This window comes from Macadamia integrifolia, chromosome 4 (genome assembly GCF_013358625.1).
Source record: "Macadamia integrifolia cultivar HAES 741 chromosome 4, SCU_Mint_v3, whole genome shotgun sequence".
In the NCBI taxonomy this organism is placed as follows: domain Eukaryota; kingdom Viridiplantae; phylum Streptophyta; class Magnoliopsida; order Proteales; family Proteaceae; genus Macadamia; species Macadamia integrifolia.
In genome coordinates, this window is record NC_056560.1 from 20,476,169 (window position 1) to 20,496,974 (window position 20,806).

General features: G+C 38.1%; 1 protein-coding gene across 2 annotated transcripts in view; it reads left to right on the forward strand.

The window, feature by feature from the left end:
- The window catches only part of LOC122075097 (probable ubiquitin-like-specific protease 2B), a 50,041-nt gene that overhangs the window by 4,244 nt on the left and 24,991 nt on the right, over positions 1 to 20,806 (forward strand). Inside the window, exons 4-11 of one of the 2 annotated variants that reach the window (XM_042639996.1) lie at positions 2,271 to 2,468; positions 2,575 to 2,650; positions 5,542 to 5,650; positions 7,702 to 7,731; positions 8,963 to 9,094; positions 13,960 to 14,160; positions 14,259 to 14,314; positions 14,392 to 14,485. In XM_042639996.1, the coding sequence (XP_042495930.1) occupies positions 2,271 to 2,468; positions 2,575 to 2,650; positions 5,542 to 5,650; positions 7,702 to 7,731; positions 8,963 to 9,094; positions 13,960 to 14,160; positions 14,259 to 14,314; positions 14,392 to 14,485 (896 nt within the window). The remainder of the gene's footprint in view (positions 1 to 2,270; positions 2,469 to 2,574; positions 2,651 to 5,541; positions 5,651 to 7,701; positions 7,732 to 8,962; positions 9,095 to 13,959; positions 14,161 to 14,258; positions 14,315 to 14,391; positions 14,486 to 20,806) is intronic. The other variant, XM_042639997.1, reaches the window with a different exon arrangement.

Consider the following 20,806-nt stretch of genomic DNA (forward strand, 5'->3'; position numbering starts at 1 on the left):
TGAACTGCCCAACATTCTTCCTCATATTTCATAGTTGGACGCATAACAGTCCTATTTCCCTTAAGCCCCTTATAAAAAGGGGAAAATGGGGTTTACCTTTTTTCTCCAAGAACCTTTCATAGACAAATATACTTTGGTTGTGTAAGATTCAAATGTAAAATGAAAGATTGATGGAAAAATTTCAATTTCTTGGTTGATATCCTATGTTTCCCACCTCTTACAGTCAAAATAGGGGGTGGGGGGGAATTGATTTTTGTAAAATGGGCTTGTTTCGCTTTTTATAAGGGGCTGATTAGACCAAAATGGTTGAACCCATCGAAATGGTCGAAATGTATTTGTTACCCTTTGCACTACAGATCCACATTATAAAAAAAAATGGCCTCTTGACATATCGGTCAAGCCAAATTTTTCTCCAATATTCTGATTCTCAACTGTAACTCATGGCACAGTTAGCAACTATAGAGTCCTCTCTATCCTTAGGTCAGACCAGGCTTCTTTTAAGGCCGAATGCAGGGGAGAATACCTCTTAAAGACCAGAAAACTCCACAACAATCCCACCACCAGATGTTGAGATATAGCCTTCGAAGTAGCAGGCAGTAAACAGCCAAAGCAGAGAATTACAGATACTTGAGGCAATAAAAGCTTCAGGCCTTCAATATTGATGTTGACCACAGCATATGCATCCCTTAGCAGTTAACAATCAAGAGAAACAGTTTGATTACTCAGTTGGATGCGCAGGACAGGGCTGGAAAGGTAAAAGAAACTGTTAGTAGAAACCAAACAAAAGAATGAGGACATGGAAGAGCTTCTCACTCCTCCTTGCTACTCTCTCACCAGCATCACTAACATCTCAGTTGGGTTTCCTGTCTCCCACAGGGATCGTGCATCACACAGAACGAAACAGCTACAAAGAGGAATTCATATGGCCAAATCTGGAGCACTACAAACCACCTCCTCTTATTAATAACTTTAGCTTCTATTATAAAATAGAATTTTCTTAGACACCCCCAAATTAGTAACTAACATGTAGTAATTTAATAGCAACTATCTACTACTTAATGTGTGTTAATGTATACTTTGATGTTGCCCTTCCCCAACTGTTTGAGCTTTTAGGTGAAACCGTAGTGGACATGGTATCATAGTAGGGAGGTTGAGTGTTCGACTCTTGGGAAGTGCAAAAATCAGGTAAGGGATGAAACTTCTTCTCCCTTGGTGTTGTGCGAAGGAATGCCGCGTGAGCTCCACATGCGAGGACCATGGGATCTCGGCCTGCACGTCGGGGGAGCGTTAATGTATACATGACACTGTCCTTCGGTCCTTCTCTAACAGTTCGAGCTTTTAGGTGAAACGGTAGCAAACAACATGTAGTTATAAAAATAGCGTGACCCTAATGAGCCTCAAACCTGGCCCGAAAACATGAGCCAGAACAGGACTATCATGGTCTATCCTGATGGGCTAGTTGCTTGCCCAATCATGGTCCTCTTGATTTTCTGGATGCTGGCTGGGCTTGGGCTACTGCAGAATGTCCTTCTCTTACCCTTCCTTTTTTGATCTACATCAGTTACTTTTTATTTTGTTGATTCCACACTTGCCGGTTACCCTGTTTTTTTCTTTCCATTCCGATCATTAGATTCTGGCATCTGTTTTCGCCTATCATACTTCTATTCTGTCCAAATATCGTGTCTTATCTATTCTAAATCAATCCTGGACTGTTAGCAGTCTTTTGCTTCTATAACTTTGAACTGCATTAAAACAGTCTGCAATATTCACTGGGGAAGGGGAAGAAGAAAAAGAAATTGTGGTCTGCAATTGATTATATTGGAAGAACCACCTTTATGAGATGCTTATGATTACCATGGCAGCTACCTTGGCCAGTTCATTCCAACTTTACATGACCCATTTGGGTTGGCATGAACATGTATGAATGGCAACTATCCTAATTGCCTTTGGTGCACTCATCAAATTTGAGTTTCAGATAGCTATAATGATTGTATGGGGTCTTGTTTTCTTCCAAAGATAGTTGAATGGGAATTTACTGAAAAAAGTTACTTAGGGCTTAACTTTTTCCCTTCAATTTTCCTTGTCTGCAAAATGGAAATGATCACCATGAACTTGAAAGAATCTGTTCATGGGAATTGTTGTCTCCTTTTTCATTACAGTTATCAAACTTGTTGCAATAGAGAAATTTTAAATTCATAAAATTTCTTTTTCTGTTTAAAGGCTTAGAATGTTTCTTAACTCCTCTTCTTCCTTTTGGATGTGGAACTCAGGAGAATGCGAACGCGCCAATTTCCGTTTCCCCTGATTTTGTTAGTTGTGGGGATGCCTATTATTCAGAATCTCGGTTAATCTTTTCCTGCAATTTCATCAAGCTTGAAGTTTTAGATGCATGTGGAAACAAGGGAACTTTTAGCTTTGAGTGGGCATTTGGTGATGTCATTGAGATTGAATCACTGTGGTGTGAAATGGTGGGTTCTGATAGTCTTGATTTTGAAGTCCGTTGCACTGCTACACTGCATGTTCTTACTAAATAACTTACTCCCATTCTTTTTTGGCCGTTGGCTGGTGTTTCAGGCCCGAACAGCTCTAGTTAAACTCTGTTTAAAAGAAGCAGATGCAGCAGGAGCTGAAAATGCAGGTGATACTTCAGGTCAGGCTTTTAAAACAACCTATTCTTGTAGTGTTGATCTCTCAATTGACTAAATCTGTGAGCAAGCCTTCTTTAAGCGGCATTGTTTCATTAACCTTTCATGTAGTGATAATCTCTTTCAATTGGGGATGCCCAAAGGTTGATGATGAAGTGATAATCTCTAATCTTCAAGTGTTTAAGTTGTTAATCTCCACTTTAGAGGAGAGATTTGCTAGAAAAACCACCAAAGCTCACTTTTTCTTCACACTAGGGAGAGAAAGGCGATATATGTCGAGTTATGTCGAGTTGGGTTGGGTTGAGGGTCGAAATTATGTATATACCCCATGTGACTTGGTCTAACTCGACCGAGATCCGCCGAGATCTCGAGATCTTGACCGAGATATTATACATTTTATTTATCACTTGTGGTCTCATCTCGCCAAGCCAAAAAAAGAGTTAATAGCGAGATCTCGGCGAGAGATCTTGAACCATGAGTGTTTGGCCTTCAACGGGAAATGGAAAATTCTCTACGAACTCTTTGTTTTTTGACTTATATTCCTCGGCCAAGAGAGGAAAGAGAACCTCCTTTACCTCCCGAGGTAATTTGGAAACCTCAGGGTTTGCCAAAGAGTGTGATCTTGTTTTGGAAAGTTTTCCTGAAAAAGGCAAATAGCAACGATATGCTGCAAAGAAGACGACCAATTAAATCCCTGTTACCTCAGATATGGCATTTGTGCTCTAAATTCATTTTGACCTTGTAAGGAAGTATGGCATCACTTCCAGGGGTTATTGATGTTTGCTAGACTTCCCCTTAGAAAATTTCAGATCTGGCTGGTTTTTGGAGTTCTATCCCTTCTTGGAGATCCTTTGGAGAATTTGGCAGGAGAGATAGCAGAATTTTTCAAAATGCAAGGAAATCTGCCACCAGAATCTGTGAAACAATGGGTGAGGGCAGCATGTTGCAGTGGGCTACTAATCAAGATATATTGATGGGAATTATATTTGGTTTTGTGATGAGTAGTAGTTCAGGCGGTGAGAACCCGGCCAAGTAGAGAGGGAGTCAGACATGAATGGAGAGCTCTACAAGAGACAGCAGTGAAATTAAACTTTAATGGCAGTAGCTTAGGCAATCCAGGCCCATCGGGTATTGGAGGGTGTTTAGTGCTCATAATGGAAACATACCGTTAAGTTTTTCGAGTCCTATTGGAAGGGGGGGATTCAAATACCGCAGAAATAAAAGCTGTTATTGAAGAACGATCTATGTTAACCAGACATCCTTGGACTTGACTTGTCATAGAAGGGGGCTCACCCTGGTCAACAGATTTGGACATCCCTTGGAAGTTAGCACATCTGATTCAGAGAGCCAATCACATTTCAACCAACGAAACATCTCATTCTCTTGTAGACCCTGTGATGCAAATTCCTTAGCCAGATGTCGTAGCTCATGAATGGGTCTGAAGGGAGTTCTTGTATATAAGGCTGTATCCAATTCCATGGTGACAGTTAATGGGTTGTTTGTGACCATGGGGCAATATTTTTGTAAGTTGGATAGATTTGTATGATCCTTTTTACATCCCATTACAAGGAACAGGTTTTCATTGGCTATATGCGCAGTTATATTTTGTTACTTCACCCCTCCCCTCCCCCGCTTTTGAAGAAAAATCTTCCTTTTTTTTAAGGCTCAGTTCTAGGGAGCAAAATTTTTGTGATTTAGAAAATAGGATATACACTGTAGCACAGTCTCATATGATATATCTGCAGAAAAAATGGATTTTAGCCTAAAAAGAATTAACTTATCTTTCAGCAAGTGTTCTTGGATAATTTTAAGACTCTAAGTCTAAGAACCCATGGAAGCCACAGAGATTATGGAGTTCCTTCATTGTCAGCTCCTATCTCATAATATAAACTCCAAAATTTGTAATCATCTGAGGCTACTTGTGAACCTTTTTATAAAAATTACATCTATTCCTTTCCAAAGCTGAAACCTCACAACAAAAACAATGACGACAGAATCAGCCTTATCCCAACTTAATCGGTCGGCTAAATGGATCTGCACAAAAACAAAATAGGAGAAATGAAAAGAGTAGTAAATCATCAGCAAATGGTATCGATTTATCCAAAAAATAAATTTATCGAAGACGCCGCCAAAACATTATTTCCAGCTCAGAAGCCCTAGAAAAGACCACTTGCATGCAACCCAAACCAGCCCCATCTTTCTTGTAGAAATAAAACCCTATTCATAATGTCGAAAGCACATCGAAATAGAAAGAAGAAACAATCACAACCACAACACAAGGATTTATGTGGGTTGGTAGGGAGCCTACGTCCACGGAGAGATGGGAGCAGTTTTCACTAACAATGGAGAAAGGGTTACACACTCGTAACTCTTTTCCTCACTCCTCTCTGTGTTATACAAAGAATTCCCATAACCCTAATGACCCCCATCGCAACAATTTATAGGGAAACAAAAAGATACAAATTTCCGTAATTACCCCGATTTTAACGGCCCTTTGGAGGCACAGCCCACAGCCCACAGCCCACAGCCCACAGCCCAGTCCACCGAATACAAGATATCAGCCCTCAACATTTCTTTTCTTAAAACTGATCTTACCACTCAAAAGCAAATAGCGCGCCTTTGGGAACATGTTTTCTGAGATTAAATGGCCCTATAGGCCAACTGCAACCAAATTGCCTCCTTTAACCCCCTCTTTCCCCCTTTTTTTTTTTTTTTTTTTTTTACAATACAAACTTATCTAAAAGACAAAAAATTATTTGATGAATGCCCGAAAATTCAACTTGAGCCTTGTGCAAGTTAACATTTTTATTTTTGGGTTCTTTTGCAAGAGATTACCTTTTCAGTTACTTGATGTCAAACACTAACCTTACTAGTTTACTCTATAAAATGCACCCAGGTGTTGTTGAATTGATTTTCGGAGTCTCTGAACCTGATTGGTCTGAGAAACAAGAAATGATCACATCATTGCATGAGAGATACAAGGCTCTATGGAAGTTTGGGCTTGGGTGAGTTCTGTAAAATATTTAGTTATATCAGGTACAGCTTGTTGCATTTATCTGTTCATACACATAGTAATTCTGGTTGGAATCTCTATAATATTTGGGTGGACAGAACTAAGAACTTCCTAGGAGGAGGATATGGATGCCAATTAACAGAAATTATTAATGTACAACTACTATTTCCTGTGAGGTTTTGTCTTTCTTCAACATTGATCGATCCGTTGACCGTGCATGCCATTAGGAATATTTGCACCGTCAGACGGAGTAGGCGCGTTTGCACATGTTAGCTAGAGAAAAAAGCATATATTTATCATGTTAAGGGAATAATCCCTTGGACATAATAAAAGGAAGGAAAGAGGAAATAATCATCAGAATCAGTAATCAATAATTAATGGAACAGTCCTTAATTTCATCGATGATCAGGTCTCCTGAACCCAATATATAATGAAAGGATCAAGTCGGAGCAGCTAGCCATATAGAACATATAAAACAGGGCTGCAGCTATGTAGTAGTGACTGGTGACCAAACAAATTATCAATATCCTTAATTGTCATTCGGTGTTTGCCAACTACGTACAAAAACCCACTTAAATTAAATAATGGATGGAGATGGAATATGATTAATACTGATCACAGCTGAAGATACTATTCCATTAATGAACGAACACAAGCCTAAAGGTACTTGATTATGAGGATCAATGTTGTCGGCAAGATCAGAACTCATCACTACTGATATCATGTCATTTGTTCTTATATGTAGTTATATGAGACACCCAAAACCTAACCTTTCCTTCCCCCCTTCTCAACCCCCCATTGATTCTCATTTCTGATCTTATTTTCTTCTTTATTTCACTGCTGTGAGAGAGTGTTTGAGGGACTATTGAAGGTGATTTAAAGTCCAGAAGACCAGCCTACGGATCAGGTAGAAATACACCCTCCAGTCAAGGATCAATTTCTCCATTGTCAGGGTTTTGGAAACTTGGATCGAAGTCCAGATCTCTCAAACGAGCCAGCAGTTCAAGCTCTTCTTTTGAAGGATACCTAGACAGGTTACAAGGGATCTTCATTGCAATTTTGAGGATCATCCGTTGCCAGGAACCCTAGTTTCTGAAGAGTGGTCAAACTTTTCTAATTTATGTCGACAACATAACTCTCAATTCAACCATCGGAAATGTCTCATCTTTTGAGGGTTTGTTTAGCACTACAAGAAGAGTTTTTGATCAAAATTGGAGCTCCATCAGAGATTCCTACAGCCAACCGCAGGCTTCCTCCTATTTCTGCCAGATTTGGACTTTGTTCGAAATCTGATTTCAAATTCGAACTTCTGAGAATCCTAACTGGGGATGGGTAGTTCCTACCTAGCCTTACATCACATGTGATTGATATTCTATGAATGATATAGGCATGAAGTGCAGTGCAAGTGTACAATCCTATACTAAGTATCATCATCAATCTCCTTAGCATCTTCACGTTCTCATTCTTCATCTTCTTAACTTCTTCACTCTTCTCCTCCACGCCATGTATTTCTTGTCAACTTGTACTCTTCAAGAGGCATTACTTCACTTTTCTCTCTAGTTATTGCCACTATCTTACACATTGCTAAACAAGCACATTGTTAAATTACTTCATTTGTTTGTTATCATCAAAACCAATTTAGGAGTGTGGGCATATCTCCAACAGTTCTGTCTGAACTATAACTAATAGTGAATGATGACATGCCCTGCACAATTGTTTCATGGAAGTTTTAATGGGTGTATCATGAGTGCACATTTGGCTTATATTATCAGTAGCAGTTGATCTTTCCTGATTTACATAACTGCATCTGCAAAAAATATTTTGTAACATTCAAGTTTTTCTTCAATTTGATGAATTCATAATAATCTTGTCTTAGCAAAACTCTATTTATTTCTGATTGAATCTAAAATGATTATGGATAAATTGTTTCTTAGCAATTCCAATACTTTTCGTATCATGGAAGTTACTGGTATTAGATTTTGTGCTGTCTACTTGTCTAGTTTTGATTCAATTCATACTGATATATATATATTTTTTTTACAGTACTGAAGAAGATAAGCAATACTTCTCTACGTAAGTGAAACCCTTTCATTTTCTTCATTGAATGCCGATTTAGCTTCATATGTTTCTTGCTATTCTTGGAATGTTGTGTCACGATAGTTATGTGATCGAATTTCCGCCACCCACCTGCAGTAATCAGCAGCTACATTTTAAAAATTCAAGAACATGAGCAATATATAGAACCAGGAGGCAGAGTCCCAATTAATGAACCACACCAACAGTCCAAAAAATTGTCCCTGGAGACATTGATTGATGGTTATTTGGGGACCCTTTTTTCTCAATTATAGCTTTAAATCAGTCTTGTCACATTCTCTTGTTTTGGAAGGCTGGTAGTTTCAATCTTTAGTGGTAGGTTTGGATTGATGTTGTCTGTGTAGTATTATTAGATTAGATAGGCTTATGTATGGCTTCATGTTTGTAGATCTCATTATTTGAGAGCTTGGATACCTTCAGCCTCTTGCATTTTGTGGGTTGATGGTCAATGAATTGTATTTATAATACATGACTTTTCATTGATGATCTTGCTTAAGGTTTCCCTATACATATGTTGATCGGTGTGCATTAACATGCTTCGGGTTGGTGAATTGCAAGTCGCTCCGTGCAACAACTACTACTCAGCCTTATCCCAACTAAATGGGGTTGGCTACATGGATCTGTGCAAAGACAAAAAAGAATAGAAAAGGTAAAAGGAAAGTAAAAGGAGAGGAACACAACAACAAATCAGAAAAATCCCACCTAAATGGGATCGGCTACATGAATCCTTGCCCTCCAATCAGGCTCTGTTTGTGGTCATACCTGGGACAAGAACTGAACTTCGCATGTATTTGCTCACTACTTTTCCTTTGGTCATTTTAGGCCCGCCCCTATCTCTGTTAATGCCTTCAATCTGAATCAGATCACTCCTCCTTACTGGTGCATCCCAAGGCCTCCTTCAAACATTGCCATGCCACCTCAAATAAATTTCTCGGAGCTTATTGTGAATCGGGGCAATAAATCAGCTCTAATATGGTCATGCTAGTTTAATTTCATTTTTCATTAATATATCTTTACCAGTAGTTGATGGATTCTTTCTAAATCATGATTGTGAAATATATTTAGATGTTCTACACATGCTACGGTTGAGCTGTTCTGTCCCATAACATGTGCATTTGTTTTTTTTTTTTTTTTTTTTTTTTTTTTTCAATATTATTTCCTCTTCTTTTTTCTCTTGTAATATATACTGAATAAGAGTGTACTATTTCAGTTCTAATGAAGCTTTTGAAGATGTTATCTATCCAAAAGGGGATCCAGATGCTGTTTCTATTGGTAAGAGAGATGTCGAGCTATTACAACCGGAGACATTTATCAATGATACTATTATTGACTTCTATGTTAAGTAAGTTCCAGTGCAGACATTTCAGTTTACTCAGTTTTTTATTTTTAGCATTCTGGCCCTTTTGTTCTTGGAGATAACTGAGGTTTGAATGCACCATAATTTCCATGATCTATTTTTTTTTCTCCTTCACTGATACTGGTATTATATTTATAATTTGATTGGAATTATTTTTGTTTTAATAAGATGTTTGACATGGTTATTGTCTACTCTATAGTTTGCTAGACAGTATGATGTAACAAAAGAAATTTCTCCATTCTCTTTCTTCTTGTTCTTTTCTTTGATATGTAATATCAAGGCCTAATGTTAAGTGATCTTACATCCTTCATATTTTGAATTTTGAAATTCATATTTATTCCCTGATCCTTACAAACTAGGCATTCAAAATCTGCTGGAATTGAGAATTTTATTATAGATAAAAAAGGAGAAGGGATATCGATTATCGACAGTGTGATGGTAAGGACTTGGGTTTCCAGCATAAAGCTGACTTGGAATCTGATGGTGGACACTTCGTGAACAAATGATGAATATTAGGAGCCACTCCTGTCCACCCTCCAGTACATTGTTAAATCGGAACTCATGTTGGGTTATGGCCCTTTTAATTAAAATTTAAAGACAGCATCATTGGTGCAAAGAATTCCTTATGCACAATTTCACTAGTATCTTTAGTTGGCAAGAAGATCCATACATACTTGTAGTACTCTTAGGCTGTATAACATGCAACTATATGCTTCTTCTTCTTTCTTATGGCTGTCAATGAGATAGCTTTGCCCAAGTTGACTTCGATTCATTACTTTGGGAATTGGGATCGATTCATTACTTTGGGAATTGGGATCGAACATAGGCTTGTGATGGCTTCACTTGCTTAATTCCAACAAACATATTGAGTTGATTCATTCCTAATTATAGTTTTAAAAATCAGAATCGGATCGGTCGAGGCTGATCCTGATTCTCACAGATTCAGAACGGGCTTATGTGCAGTGGCCGATCCTGTTCAATCTGATCCAGATAGTTGATCCATCCGATCCGTTTAAATGTTATTGTGAACACGTGGTGTGATCACAACACATGGTGGCCACGTGTCCTGATCTACCAGTTTAAAAAAAAAGAAAAAATTGAGAGAGAGAGAGCGAGAGAGAGAGAGAGAGAGAGAGAGAGAGTCTGAGATGATTTGCAGCAACTCACCCACGAAGGGCAGGGCCTGACCTCTAAGATCTGTGGCTTTACGACTATTCTTTCCTCTGGAAATTGTTTATCAAGCTTGGTGGAAGATTTTCTGATTATCATGCTAGGAGCCCAAATCTTCAATGCCCACTTGATATTCCCTCTACCCAGCAACCAATATATGAAAATTCTGTCAATCTGTTCCTAAGTTGACCACAAGCTTGCAAGCAGAGGACGGCAGGGGGTATTGTGAGGATGGAACTGGGTGCCAGGCGGAAGGGGAAGGGATGCAAGGGAGGGGGAGGGAAAGCAGCGGGAAAGGGGAAGACTGAAAGGGTGGAGGTGAAGACTCTTGAAACTCTTGTTTTTATTTATTTAATTTTTTAAGCTGATTTGCTGGCCAATTCTGGCCAATCCAGACTGATTCCGATCCAATTTGGATCGGATTCGGCCAGGACCAATCTGGACCTGATTAAATGTGTGCCACAGTGCATGAGGCTCCCGCTACTGCAGGGTGGGAGTGGAAAATTTACGCAGCCTTACCTCCTGCTTTGCAGGAGAGGCTTTTTCCAAGTTTTGAACCTGCAACCTGTTAGGTTGCAGTACCGCAACTGGTGATTCCATTTTGTAAATCCTTGTGCCTAATGCTCATAAGTCAATCTTGTTTTACATATGAACATATGTGGGTGTGCTTCCTATACTTACTGTGATAAAATCTGTAATACGCCTGCCATAACTGCCTGGCAGCCTTTTTAGAACCCAGATTCAACAGATGTGTTGATCACATCATCCTTCAGACGTGTTAATAATTTCAGATGATTCTTACTTATCCATGTTTCATGATAATGTTATGATAAGTACTTGAAAAAGTGAATTCTTTTAGGAGTTGTGTTCCTATGTGATGTGTTGGTCTTCTCGAGGATGGTTGTCTTCTCTGTTGTTGTAAATTGGTAATGGCTTGCTTCCTGTTGGTGGTTTATTGTACCTTCTGTCAATAAAGTCACTTATAAAAATAGATTTTTTTTTTTTTGGAAAAAGTGAAATAATGCAGTTCAAAAGAACAAGAAGGCCAGAAGCAAACCAGACCATCAAACTGGACCAATAAGGGACAAATATGTTTAATTTTGAGTGTCCAATGGGTTATATGGGCCATGGGCTTAGTATTTTTGGGTTTTCTTATATAATGGGTTAATTCTATAAGCCCAACTATGAGAGATTTAAGGGCTATACATGATTAGTGTTAGTTTCTATTTAGTAGTGTTTCTAGAATGGTTGGATAGATAATGCTACAATCCAGCTGTAATTTTTATTTTGTTAAGTTTCAGAGGAGTTTCTATTTTATGGAAAACTTAGGTTGTAAGGGATTCCTCCTTCCATGCATGGTGGTTTCCTATTTTGCTTATTTTCATGAGGTTATAAATAAAGAGTAGGGTTTCATACCCACTACCAATGATTTTGACAATTTGTTAACTTTATCCCTGTCGATTCCTGTGAAATTCGAAACTCCTTTGCTGTGAGATGCAGTGAAGCCCTTGGTGGGATGCCAGGTTTGACTGTGTGAGATGCTAGTCAAATTCTAGGTGGGAAGCCTAGTTCATATCCTCCTCCATCTATCTTCTATCTTCTCTTCTTCTGTCAAGGTCAATTTCTGTTTTCACTTTCATGGCTTAGTTGCTATTATCTTCTTGTTTCTATTCCGTACTCTCATCTTTGTTTCTTTGGTTGCTATTTCATTCCCAGTTTTTTTTTTTGGTTTCACTTGTTATTTCTCACTTTATTTGCCATTTTCTGCTATTTCTAACTTTTAAGTTTCTTAATTTTAGCCAAATTTCGTGTGGAATTGTTCCAACTATAGGAACCCTTGATAAACAAGGATTAAAAAAAAAAAACCCATACTTTAGTGGGCCATATCGAATGGGCTACTAATTTGACATTTGTTCAATCCAAGGAATTCCGTGTATCTATTCAAAGTCAGAATATTAAATCATCTTCTCACGTGGCAGAAAAGTAACTGGCATTTAGGAGATGGTTTCTGCACAGGATGTGTAGGAACACTTTTTTCTAAAAATCTATGAGAATATACATGTTGGCAGTGGTCTAGTTGTCACTGACAATCAAATTCACTCTCAGGTTTTGGATGACGAATCAAGACCCAGCGCAGAGTAAATTTGTGGATTCCGAAAATCCAGAATGCTGTTTATATTTATAGTTCCAAGTTGCAAATTAATTGACTGAAGAAAATTTAGGTACTCTCCCTCTCTGGTGTAGAGGAGTAGGTAGATGCTTATCTGGAGAGATTAGAGCATTCCAAATCCATCAGATTCAATGGATCATGCAGAACAGGGCAGTTTGGCCTGAAAGACAGAGCATTGTCCATGGTCTTATTACAGATCCAATTTTCTCTCTCTTGATCCTGTTTCTGTTAGTTATGTTGTTTTTTATTCCTGAACCCATCCATATACTTTATTATTTTATTAGTCTGTCGTCTCCTTTCATTACAGCTTATTTCTCTCTTTTTCCCTTTGTTTTGGACTATCATGCCCTTTATCAAGTCATGTACGTAGGAGTATTATAGTACTTTAGGAAAATGGATTTGGGGGGTATATGATGTGTTGCCAATCTGTCTATTCTGATCATTCTTTTCTTCTCGAGCTAAATACAATATAGCAACGGCTTATGGCTCACTATATTCTTCTGCTTTCTGGTTTTCTCTTGGTGATTTACCGATTTAGTTCTCATTTTCTTCCTTATGTTGCTCTCTCTCTCTCTCTCTCTCTCTCTCTCTCTCTCTCTCTCTCCTTGTGAAACTATCTTCCTTGGGTGGAGGTGTCGCTCCAACCGAGAACAGGGTCCACTCGTTTCTGTTTCCAGTATTGTTAAGCATCCTTTTTCGGTCCCTCTCTCTCTCTCCCATGTATGTTGGTCATACTGGACCTTGCTCAATACAAGCACTAGAACTGTTTTGCTTTTTTACCAAAATTAGGGAATCTTTGAAGTTATTTCATGTGCCCTTTTTTCTGTTGACCTGTTGCAAATGAAAGGAAATTTGCATGGAATGTCAAAGAACTGCGGATGAATTTGCCAGAGATCATCTCCTAGTTGCATGGACGAATGTGGCTTTCTTTCTCTCTTTCCCCCCCCCTCCTGCCACATGAGCAGTCAGAAAGTAGGTTGGTTGGTGGTGAGTTGAAGAGAGGCAATGAAAAGTTTAGTTGCTTAGGTGCAGGTAGCTTGTAGTTCAGTGGCCCATTGTGTGCTCACTGCTCAAATATTTGAAGGCAGGATGTGGGGGAATTAATGAAGTGGGTTTTTTTTTTTTTAATTTTGTTCATTTTCCTTTTTTAGCCAATTCCAACTTTCTTATGTTGCAATTGCAAATCATTCTTTGTGCAGTCATTGTGTACATTGCCAGTTCCTTGTATAGTAGTATACTAAGGTCTTTGCTATTTATCAACAAAATGAATTTTACATATTTTGATGCTTTTGGCTTACATGATCCCACTTCGGATGTGTTTTACATTGTTTAATTTGTTAATTGAAATAAGTAATAGTGTAATATATCGTATGGGGGAGGGTGTCATAATTATGGAATACTGAGCAAGTGAACAGTTATGAAATAAACAATATGGCTTGTGTAATACTACGAGTATAATTACGCTCAAGGTCAACATCTTTTTATTTAAAACATCGTACCTAATTTGCAGATATTTGAAGAATAAGATTAAATCGGAGGACAAGCATCGGTTTCACTTTTTTAATAGTTTTTTCTTTCGCAAGCTGGCTGATCTAGACAAAGATCCATCTAGTGCTTCTGAAGGCCGAGCAGCTTTTCTACGTGTTCGTAAGTGGACAAGGAAAGTGGATCTATTTGAAAAGGATTACATCTTTATTCCTGTTAACTTCAAGTAAGTCATTAGTTATGCAATTTTTACTCGTAATTTGAGTATCTTTCCCACTCTTAAGTTTGTATGATCTAATGTACTTTTGCATCGTTAAATCACAGTTTACACTGGAGCTTGATTGTCATTTGTCATCCGGGTGAAGTGGTTAGTTTTAAAGGTAAGTTACTCTGAAATTGCATTATATTTTGTGAACCAGCCGTAATTCTCTCCTTGATGTCCATTTTTTAATTTCAGACGAAGATATTGAAAAGTCCCCTAAAGTACCATGCATTTTGCACATGGACTCCATTAAAGGAAGTCATAAAGGCTTAAAGAATCTTATTCAAAGGTAATTTGTTTCGTTTGTTTGGATTTAATGATAGAGATATTATGATTTCACCATCCATCTGCTCTGAACTGTAAGCAATGGAGTATATTTTTGTAGAACATGTTTTGGCATGCATACAATAATTGCTTTGTTTCTTTTGTTGCTTTTTTAGCAAGGTGAGAAAAGCTTTGCTTTCTAGTCCTTTCCTTGTTGCTGGTGAAGTTAGTCTAAATGTCTAATCATTTAAAAAACTCTGTATATTTCAAGGTTCATTTGGATTCAAGCCTGGTGGCCCTTTAAACATAGTGGAATCCTTAGATTATGAAAAAAAAAAAACCCAAAGTGGTAGTTTGGCTTTGGGCCATAGGTTGATAATGTATGTTGTACGATGCTGTGTATACAAAATTTAGTATTGTAACACACATGATTCAATTAAAACAACTAAAGTATGCTTTAGGAATGAATAAACATAAAATTAGAAACTATTTCTTAATTATCAAATGTTATACATTGTTCATCACAAAGATATGGAAGTTATTTGGCCAAAAAAACACAAAAACTGAGGTTTTCTAGGACGTTATCCTATTTGGAGTCGAAACCAGTGAAACAACACCGAAACTCGAGACATGGTTGAAATTTCAAAATTTCGATCGAAACCATGCATTTTATACAAAGGGTATGGCTAAAATAATACCGAAATCCGAAACATGGTCGAAATTTTGCAGTTTCCACAAAATATGGTAGGAGTGTAGGACCCATGTATCGTATCTGGTTTCGTTTCAACCCTTGTTGAAACTGAATATTTCGCGAAATTTGTCATTTTGACCGAAATTTCTAACATTTCTATATTTTAGCTTGAGTAGGAATCCTAATGCCATTAATGCCTCAATGTTTTTAGGATGTGGCGGTGTTCTGTTATGCCTTCTGGAAGTACTTCTCTCTCTTTTCTCCGTGACTTACTCTCTGCAAATGCCAGCCAATCCTTTTGCCTGTCATCATTTGATCATGTCCCTTTTGAGGGTGAGCTACATTCTATATTCTGTAGGAAGGTGGGTTGGGTTTTATTTGTTGGGATACATAACCATATCCGGATAGAAGTTGTTTTCTGGCCATTCATTTCTGATCTTTCGTACCAATTCGTCATGCTGGTGGTTTGGTTTTGACTAAAGTTGTCTTTTAAGTGCATTGGAATGGCCAGTGAGTTGATTCCCGTTCTCAAGGTTACTGCATGGTGACGTAGGTTTGTTGTTCAAGGATAACCCAAAAGCCTCTTGACTGATTGTTGCCTATTGTTTTTATTTTTTCAACCGCCTGCTAGCAGGACTTTGCGAATCGCCCTTGTTCTCTCTTGGGGATCCTTCTGCATTTATTTTCTGTATTTTAAGGATAGAAGATTTGCATAATAATAAAATAAAATTATATTAGCATACAAACAATTACATTTTGACTTTAAATTTATTGATAATATTTACTGAAATTGGATACTAAATAGAAATTACTGAACTATTTCATTTTGAGAGCAAACTTAAATGGGCACTGGGGCAAATTTAACAGGATTTACAAGCAGCATGTAAATAGGGTTTGGGAGGTCGAAACTTGGATTGAAGGAATCAAACGAAAGGGCTAACACAGTCGTGTGGTGATGCAGTCCATGGATCAAGTACGACAGCCAAGTAGTCAATCACTTCAAATAGATTAGAACTTTATTCACCAGAAAAAATTGCAATAAATTTTATCAATGTCATTAATGATGCAGATAAGTCACTTGGGCTTATTTTATTGCAAATAAGCCTTAGGTTGGGTTATGTATTTGTTGGGCCTTTGATCCATGGGTTTTCTTTGTAATGGGCCTAAAATATGGGTAGAAAGTAGAAAAACGAGATTTAATTCATCAGTTTAGTTAGAGTCCTGTTTTGAGTCTATCTTCTTTGTTATTTCAATTTTCTAGTCAGTTTAGGTTTCCCAATTAGTTAAGGATTGGGTTAGGCCTTTCCTTGTTAGTGTTTGAGTCAGTTTTGAATTTTCTATATTAGTTTGTAAGGGGCTACAACGTTGAACACGAATTTGATCGAATGAAAAAAAAAAGAAAGCTTTGTGTTAGAAAATTGTGAGATGCGGAGCTGTGAGAGACAACTTGGGTGAGATGCCCTAGGGAAGAGTGAGATGCTCGACCCAACCTATTTCCCTACCCCATTTTTCCCTTCATTCTCTATTTTCTGTTTTGTTCATACTATCTGTCCCTAAATCTGATTTTTATTGAATTTACTAAAAATCCTGCTTGGGACTGGACCCAATTTACTAAAGATCCCACCCCATCAAAACCCCTCTAAACAAATGGGCCCTAATTAATCTCGGAAAAGAGGTTTTCCTAGCTCTTCATGATTTTATCTTTGATTTGAACCTAGCTTAGGAAACACTTAGCTTTTTCCTAACGACAAAATATACTGTCACAATATTTTTTAATAGAAAATTATTTTTTAATAATTTTTCCCCTCCACTTATTTAATGGGAGTTACGATGCCCTATATCATGTTTATGTGAAGTTGTAAAGCGCACTCAAGAAGACAATTGCTAGCACATTTAGTGGTACCTCTGCTAGTCGGTAGTAGTTGGAATTTAAGAGTTGCAAGGAAACAAGAAGGAAGAAGATGATGGAAGAAGAAGAGAATAAGATGGCGGTGGAACTTAGGGAAGAAGGATTAACTCCTCCACCCCTCTATTGATTCATTTGGCCAATAGTAAAAGGTAATTACAAATATGCCCCTATGCCATTATAACATAGGCAAGGGAGGTAAAAAGATAAAGTAAAATGTAAAAACACATTAAAACATAATGGTCATGTGCCTAAATACCCTTATTAACTCTAACACACCCTCTAAAGCTGGAGAATAAATGTCATACATTCCCAACATGCAAAGAAGGGTACTGAACTGATGTGGAAGGAGTCCTTGGTGAAGATGCCGGCTAGCTGATCACTTGTGACCTGTCTTCACAAAAGGTGTGGATATGTAACCAGAGTTGATCTTCTCTTTGATGAAGTGTCTGTCCACCTCAATATGCTTTGTTCTGTCATGTTGTACAAGATTATGGGCTATACTAATAGCATCTTGTCATCACAATAAAGTCCCATAGGTGTCACAGTACCAACTCTTGGACCAACCGTTTCAACCATAGGAGTTCACAAACTCCATGAGTCATAGCCCTAAACTCTATCTTTGCACTAGATCGAGCCACAACAGGTTATTTGTTGCCCCTCCATGTGACCAACCATTTACGAATGTATAATAACTTGATGTAGATCTTCTATCAGAAACTGAACCAGCCCAATTGGCGTCAATCTAGCCTTCTATTTTCAAATGGTTATACAACAATCCTTTCCCTGGGGACGATTTCAAGTACTTGAGGATGCAATAGGTATCATCCGAGTGCCCACTCTTGGGGGCATGCATAAATTGACTCATCACCCTAGCTACATAAGTTATGTCTAGGCGAGTCAAGGAAACGTAAATTAGCTTCTCCACTAGTCTCTGGTATTACCCTGCATCAATAAGAAGAGAGCTTTAGTCTTCGCTAAGTTTGTGATTTTGATCATTAGGAGAGCATGCTGATTTCTGTTTCCTTCAGTAAGTGCAACACAAACTTCCTTTGGCAAATATTTATCCCCTTCTCAGATCTTGATACCTCAATTTCCAAAAATACTTAAAGTGTCCAAGATCTTTAATTTCAAACTATTGGGCCAAGTAAGACTTTGGTCTCATCTCAGCCCTGTCATTCTCAGTCACTACAATGTCATCCACATAGATAATAAGGGACGTGATAATACCATTACCTTGTCGAGTAAACAAAGTGTGGTCAACTTGGCTTTAGGAATATCCATTCTTCAAAATGGCTTGTCTAAACCTCTTAAACCAAGCCAGGGACTCTTTGAGACCTTACAGTGCCTTTTTTAGGAGATTTTCCCTTCCGATGGGGGAAATTTGAAGCCTGGTGGAGTCTACATGTTCACTTCCACCTCTAGATCACTATGGAGGAAAGCGTTCTTCACATCTAACTGATAGAATGGTCAATCTCTATTAGCTATCAATGATAAGAGCACTCTTATAATTTTATTGAAGTGTTTAGCCATTGGAACAAATGTCTCTTGAGTCCATGCACCTGACTATATCCTTTGGCCACCAATGTGGCCTTGTATCTCTCAATTGTACCATTGGATCGGTACTTGATTGTGTAGATTCATCTGCATCCAATTGGAACTCTCTCCCTGGGAAGATCAACTTGTTTCCACAAGTGCAGTTTTTCTCAAGAGCCATCATTTCCTCAAACATGGCTTGCTTCCATTTGGGGTTAGACAAGGCTTTAGTGACATTCTTGGGATGGAGATGAAGGAAAGGGCAACAGTAAAGGCAACACCTGTGGGAGATAGAGCATCATAGTAAAAAATAATGGCTATGGGATAAGTACAAACTCTCTTTTCCTTTTGAATAGTAATAGGAAGATCTAACTTAGAAGATGGAGAGGAGTGTTTCCTAACTGAGGAAAGTGGATCTCAGGATGTTGATCCAAAGAGGATTCTTGGCATGTTTTCTTTTCCCTTATTTTGTATACAAGTAACTCCTCCTTACCAGAACCAATACTTGAGTTATCACAAATGTCAACAATATCCACATCTTATATGTTTCCCAACTTCAAAATGAAATGGAGGAAGGGATAAGGGGGTGAGAAAAAGAATGACATCAGTTGCCTCTTCACTCTTACTATTCTCCCACTGAAAAGGGTGCTAAAAAGGAGCAAAAAAGAGAACAGGCTGAAAGAAGGGTGACATCTTTAGAAAGAAGTCGACAACGAGAAGAGGGATGATAGTAGTTATAGCCTTTGGTAGAGGGGGAATACCCAAGAAATATACATTTGAGTGCCTTCGGATCAAGTTTAGTGCAAGGGACTTGTGAACTTGGACATAACAGACGCTTCGAAACACCTTGGGCGGAAAAGAGAAAACAAAAGTCTGAGGAGACAGGATCTCCCGAGGGGATTTAGAACCAAGGAGTTTAGTGAGCATGCACTTAATGAGGAAAGCAGTTGTAAGAAAGGTATCAGACCAAAGAGTCTTAGGAACATGCATGTCAAAGGGAAGACTCATAGAGACTTCTCAGCCACCTCATTTTGTTGAGGTGTGCCAACGCAAGCAAGTTGGTGGATAATGCCATTGTTGGTAAAAAAAAGTTTTGGAGTCTAACATACAGGTATTCACCCCCTTTATCAAAACGAATAATTTGAATATGTGTGGAAAATTGAGTAAGAACCAATTGATAGAATTTTTTAAAGATATCATAGACATCACTCTTTTGCTTCATCAGAAAATTCCTAGTAGACCGAGAATAATCATCAACAAATGAGACAAAATAATGATAATCAAATAATGTGGTGGAAGAAGGTTCCCAACATCAAAGTTCACAATATGAAAAGGAACAGTGGATCTTTTACCATGATATGGATACGAAGACAGATAATATATAATAAAAATACATGGTTCACACTGAAAAACATGGAAGGAAGAAAAAGATGAAAACAAATGTGGCAATTGTTTTTTCATAAACAAAGATGGGTGGCCTAAACGTCGATGCCATAGCATCATAGAATCCACAGTATTGCTATCACTTCGGTTACACATAGGATTGAGCTGGAAGGTAGATGGGTTGGGTTCAAGAAGGTAAAGCCCTTTCTACTCACATCCACTGCCAATAATCCTCTTCGTCACAAAATCCTGAAAAAGACAATGAGGGGAAAAAAGTGACAATAATTCAAGGATTTAGTTAAATGGCTCATAGATTGAAGAGTAGTGGCAAAATTAGGAACATGAAAAACAAAGTTAGGAGAAATAGAGAAGGTAATATGGACACTGCCCTTACCAGAACAGAGTAGGGAGAAATAAAGGATTTGGTCATGGCAGACAATAAATGGTTCACAATTCTGTGTATGTTTCAATATCTTAGATGAAATTACTGTCCATATCCTAGTGCAGTTAAATATTGATGTGTGATTATGGGAATGATGGTTGTAACTTGTAAGATGTCTATGTACCAAAATATTGGTGCACCTGAATAGTTTACAAACTGCAATTTTGGAGAGCCAAATCATAAAACATGTTTGAATTTCAAACTTCAAGCTAGGGTTGTATCGAAATAACTATGCATTTTGTTGTCGATGCCATAGTTGTCAATGCAACCTTAGGTGATGCCAAGTGCTAAACTGGTTTTCCAAGACCTTGGTGACCAGCTGCCGAATTGTCTTGGTGCCTAGGTCCCAAAGTCCATCGGAAAAGGGGAAAAGGGTGTGGGGGGTGGA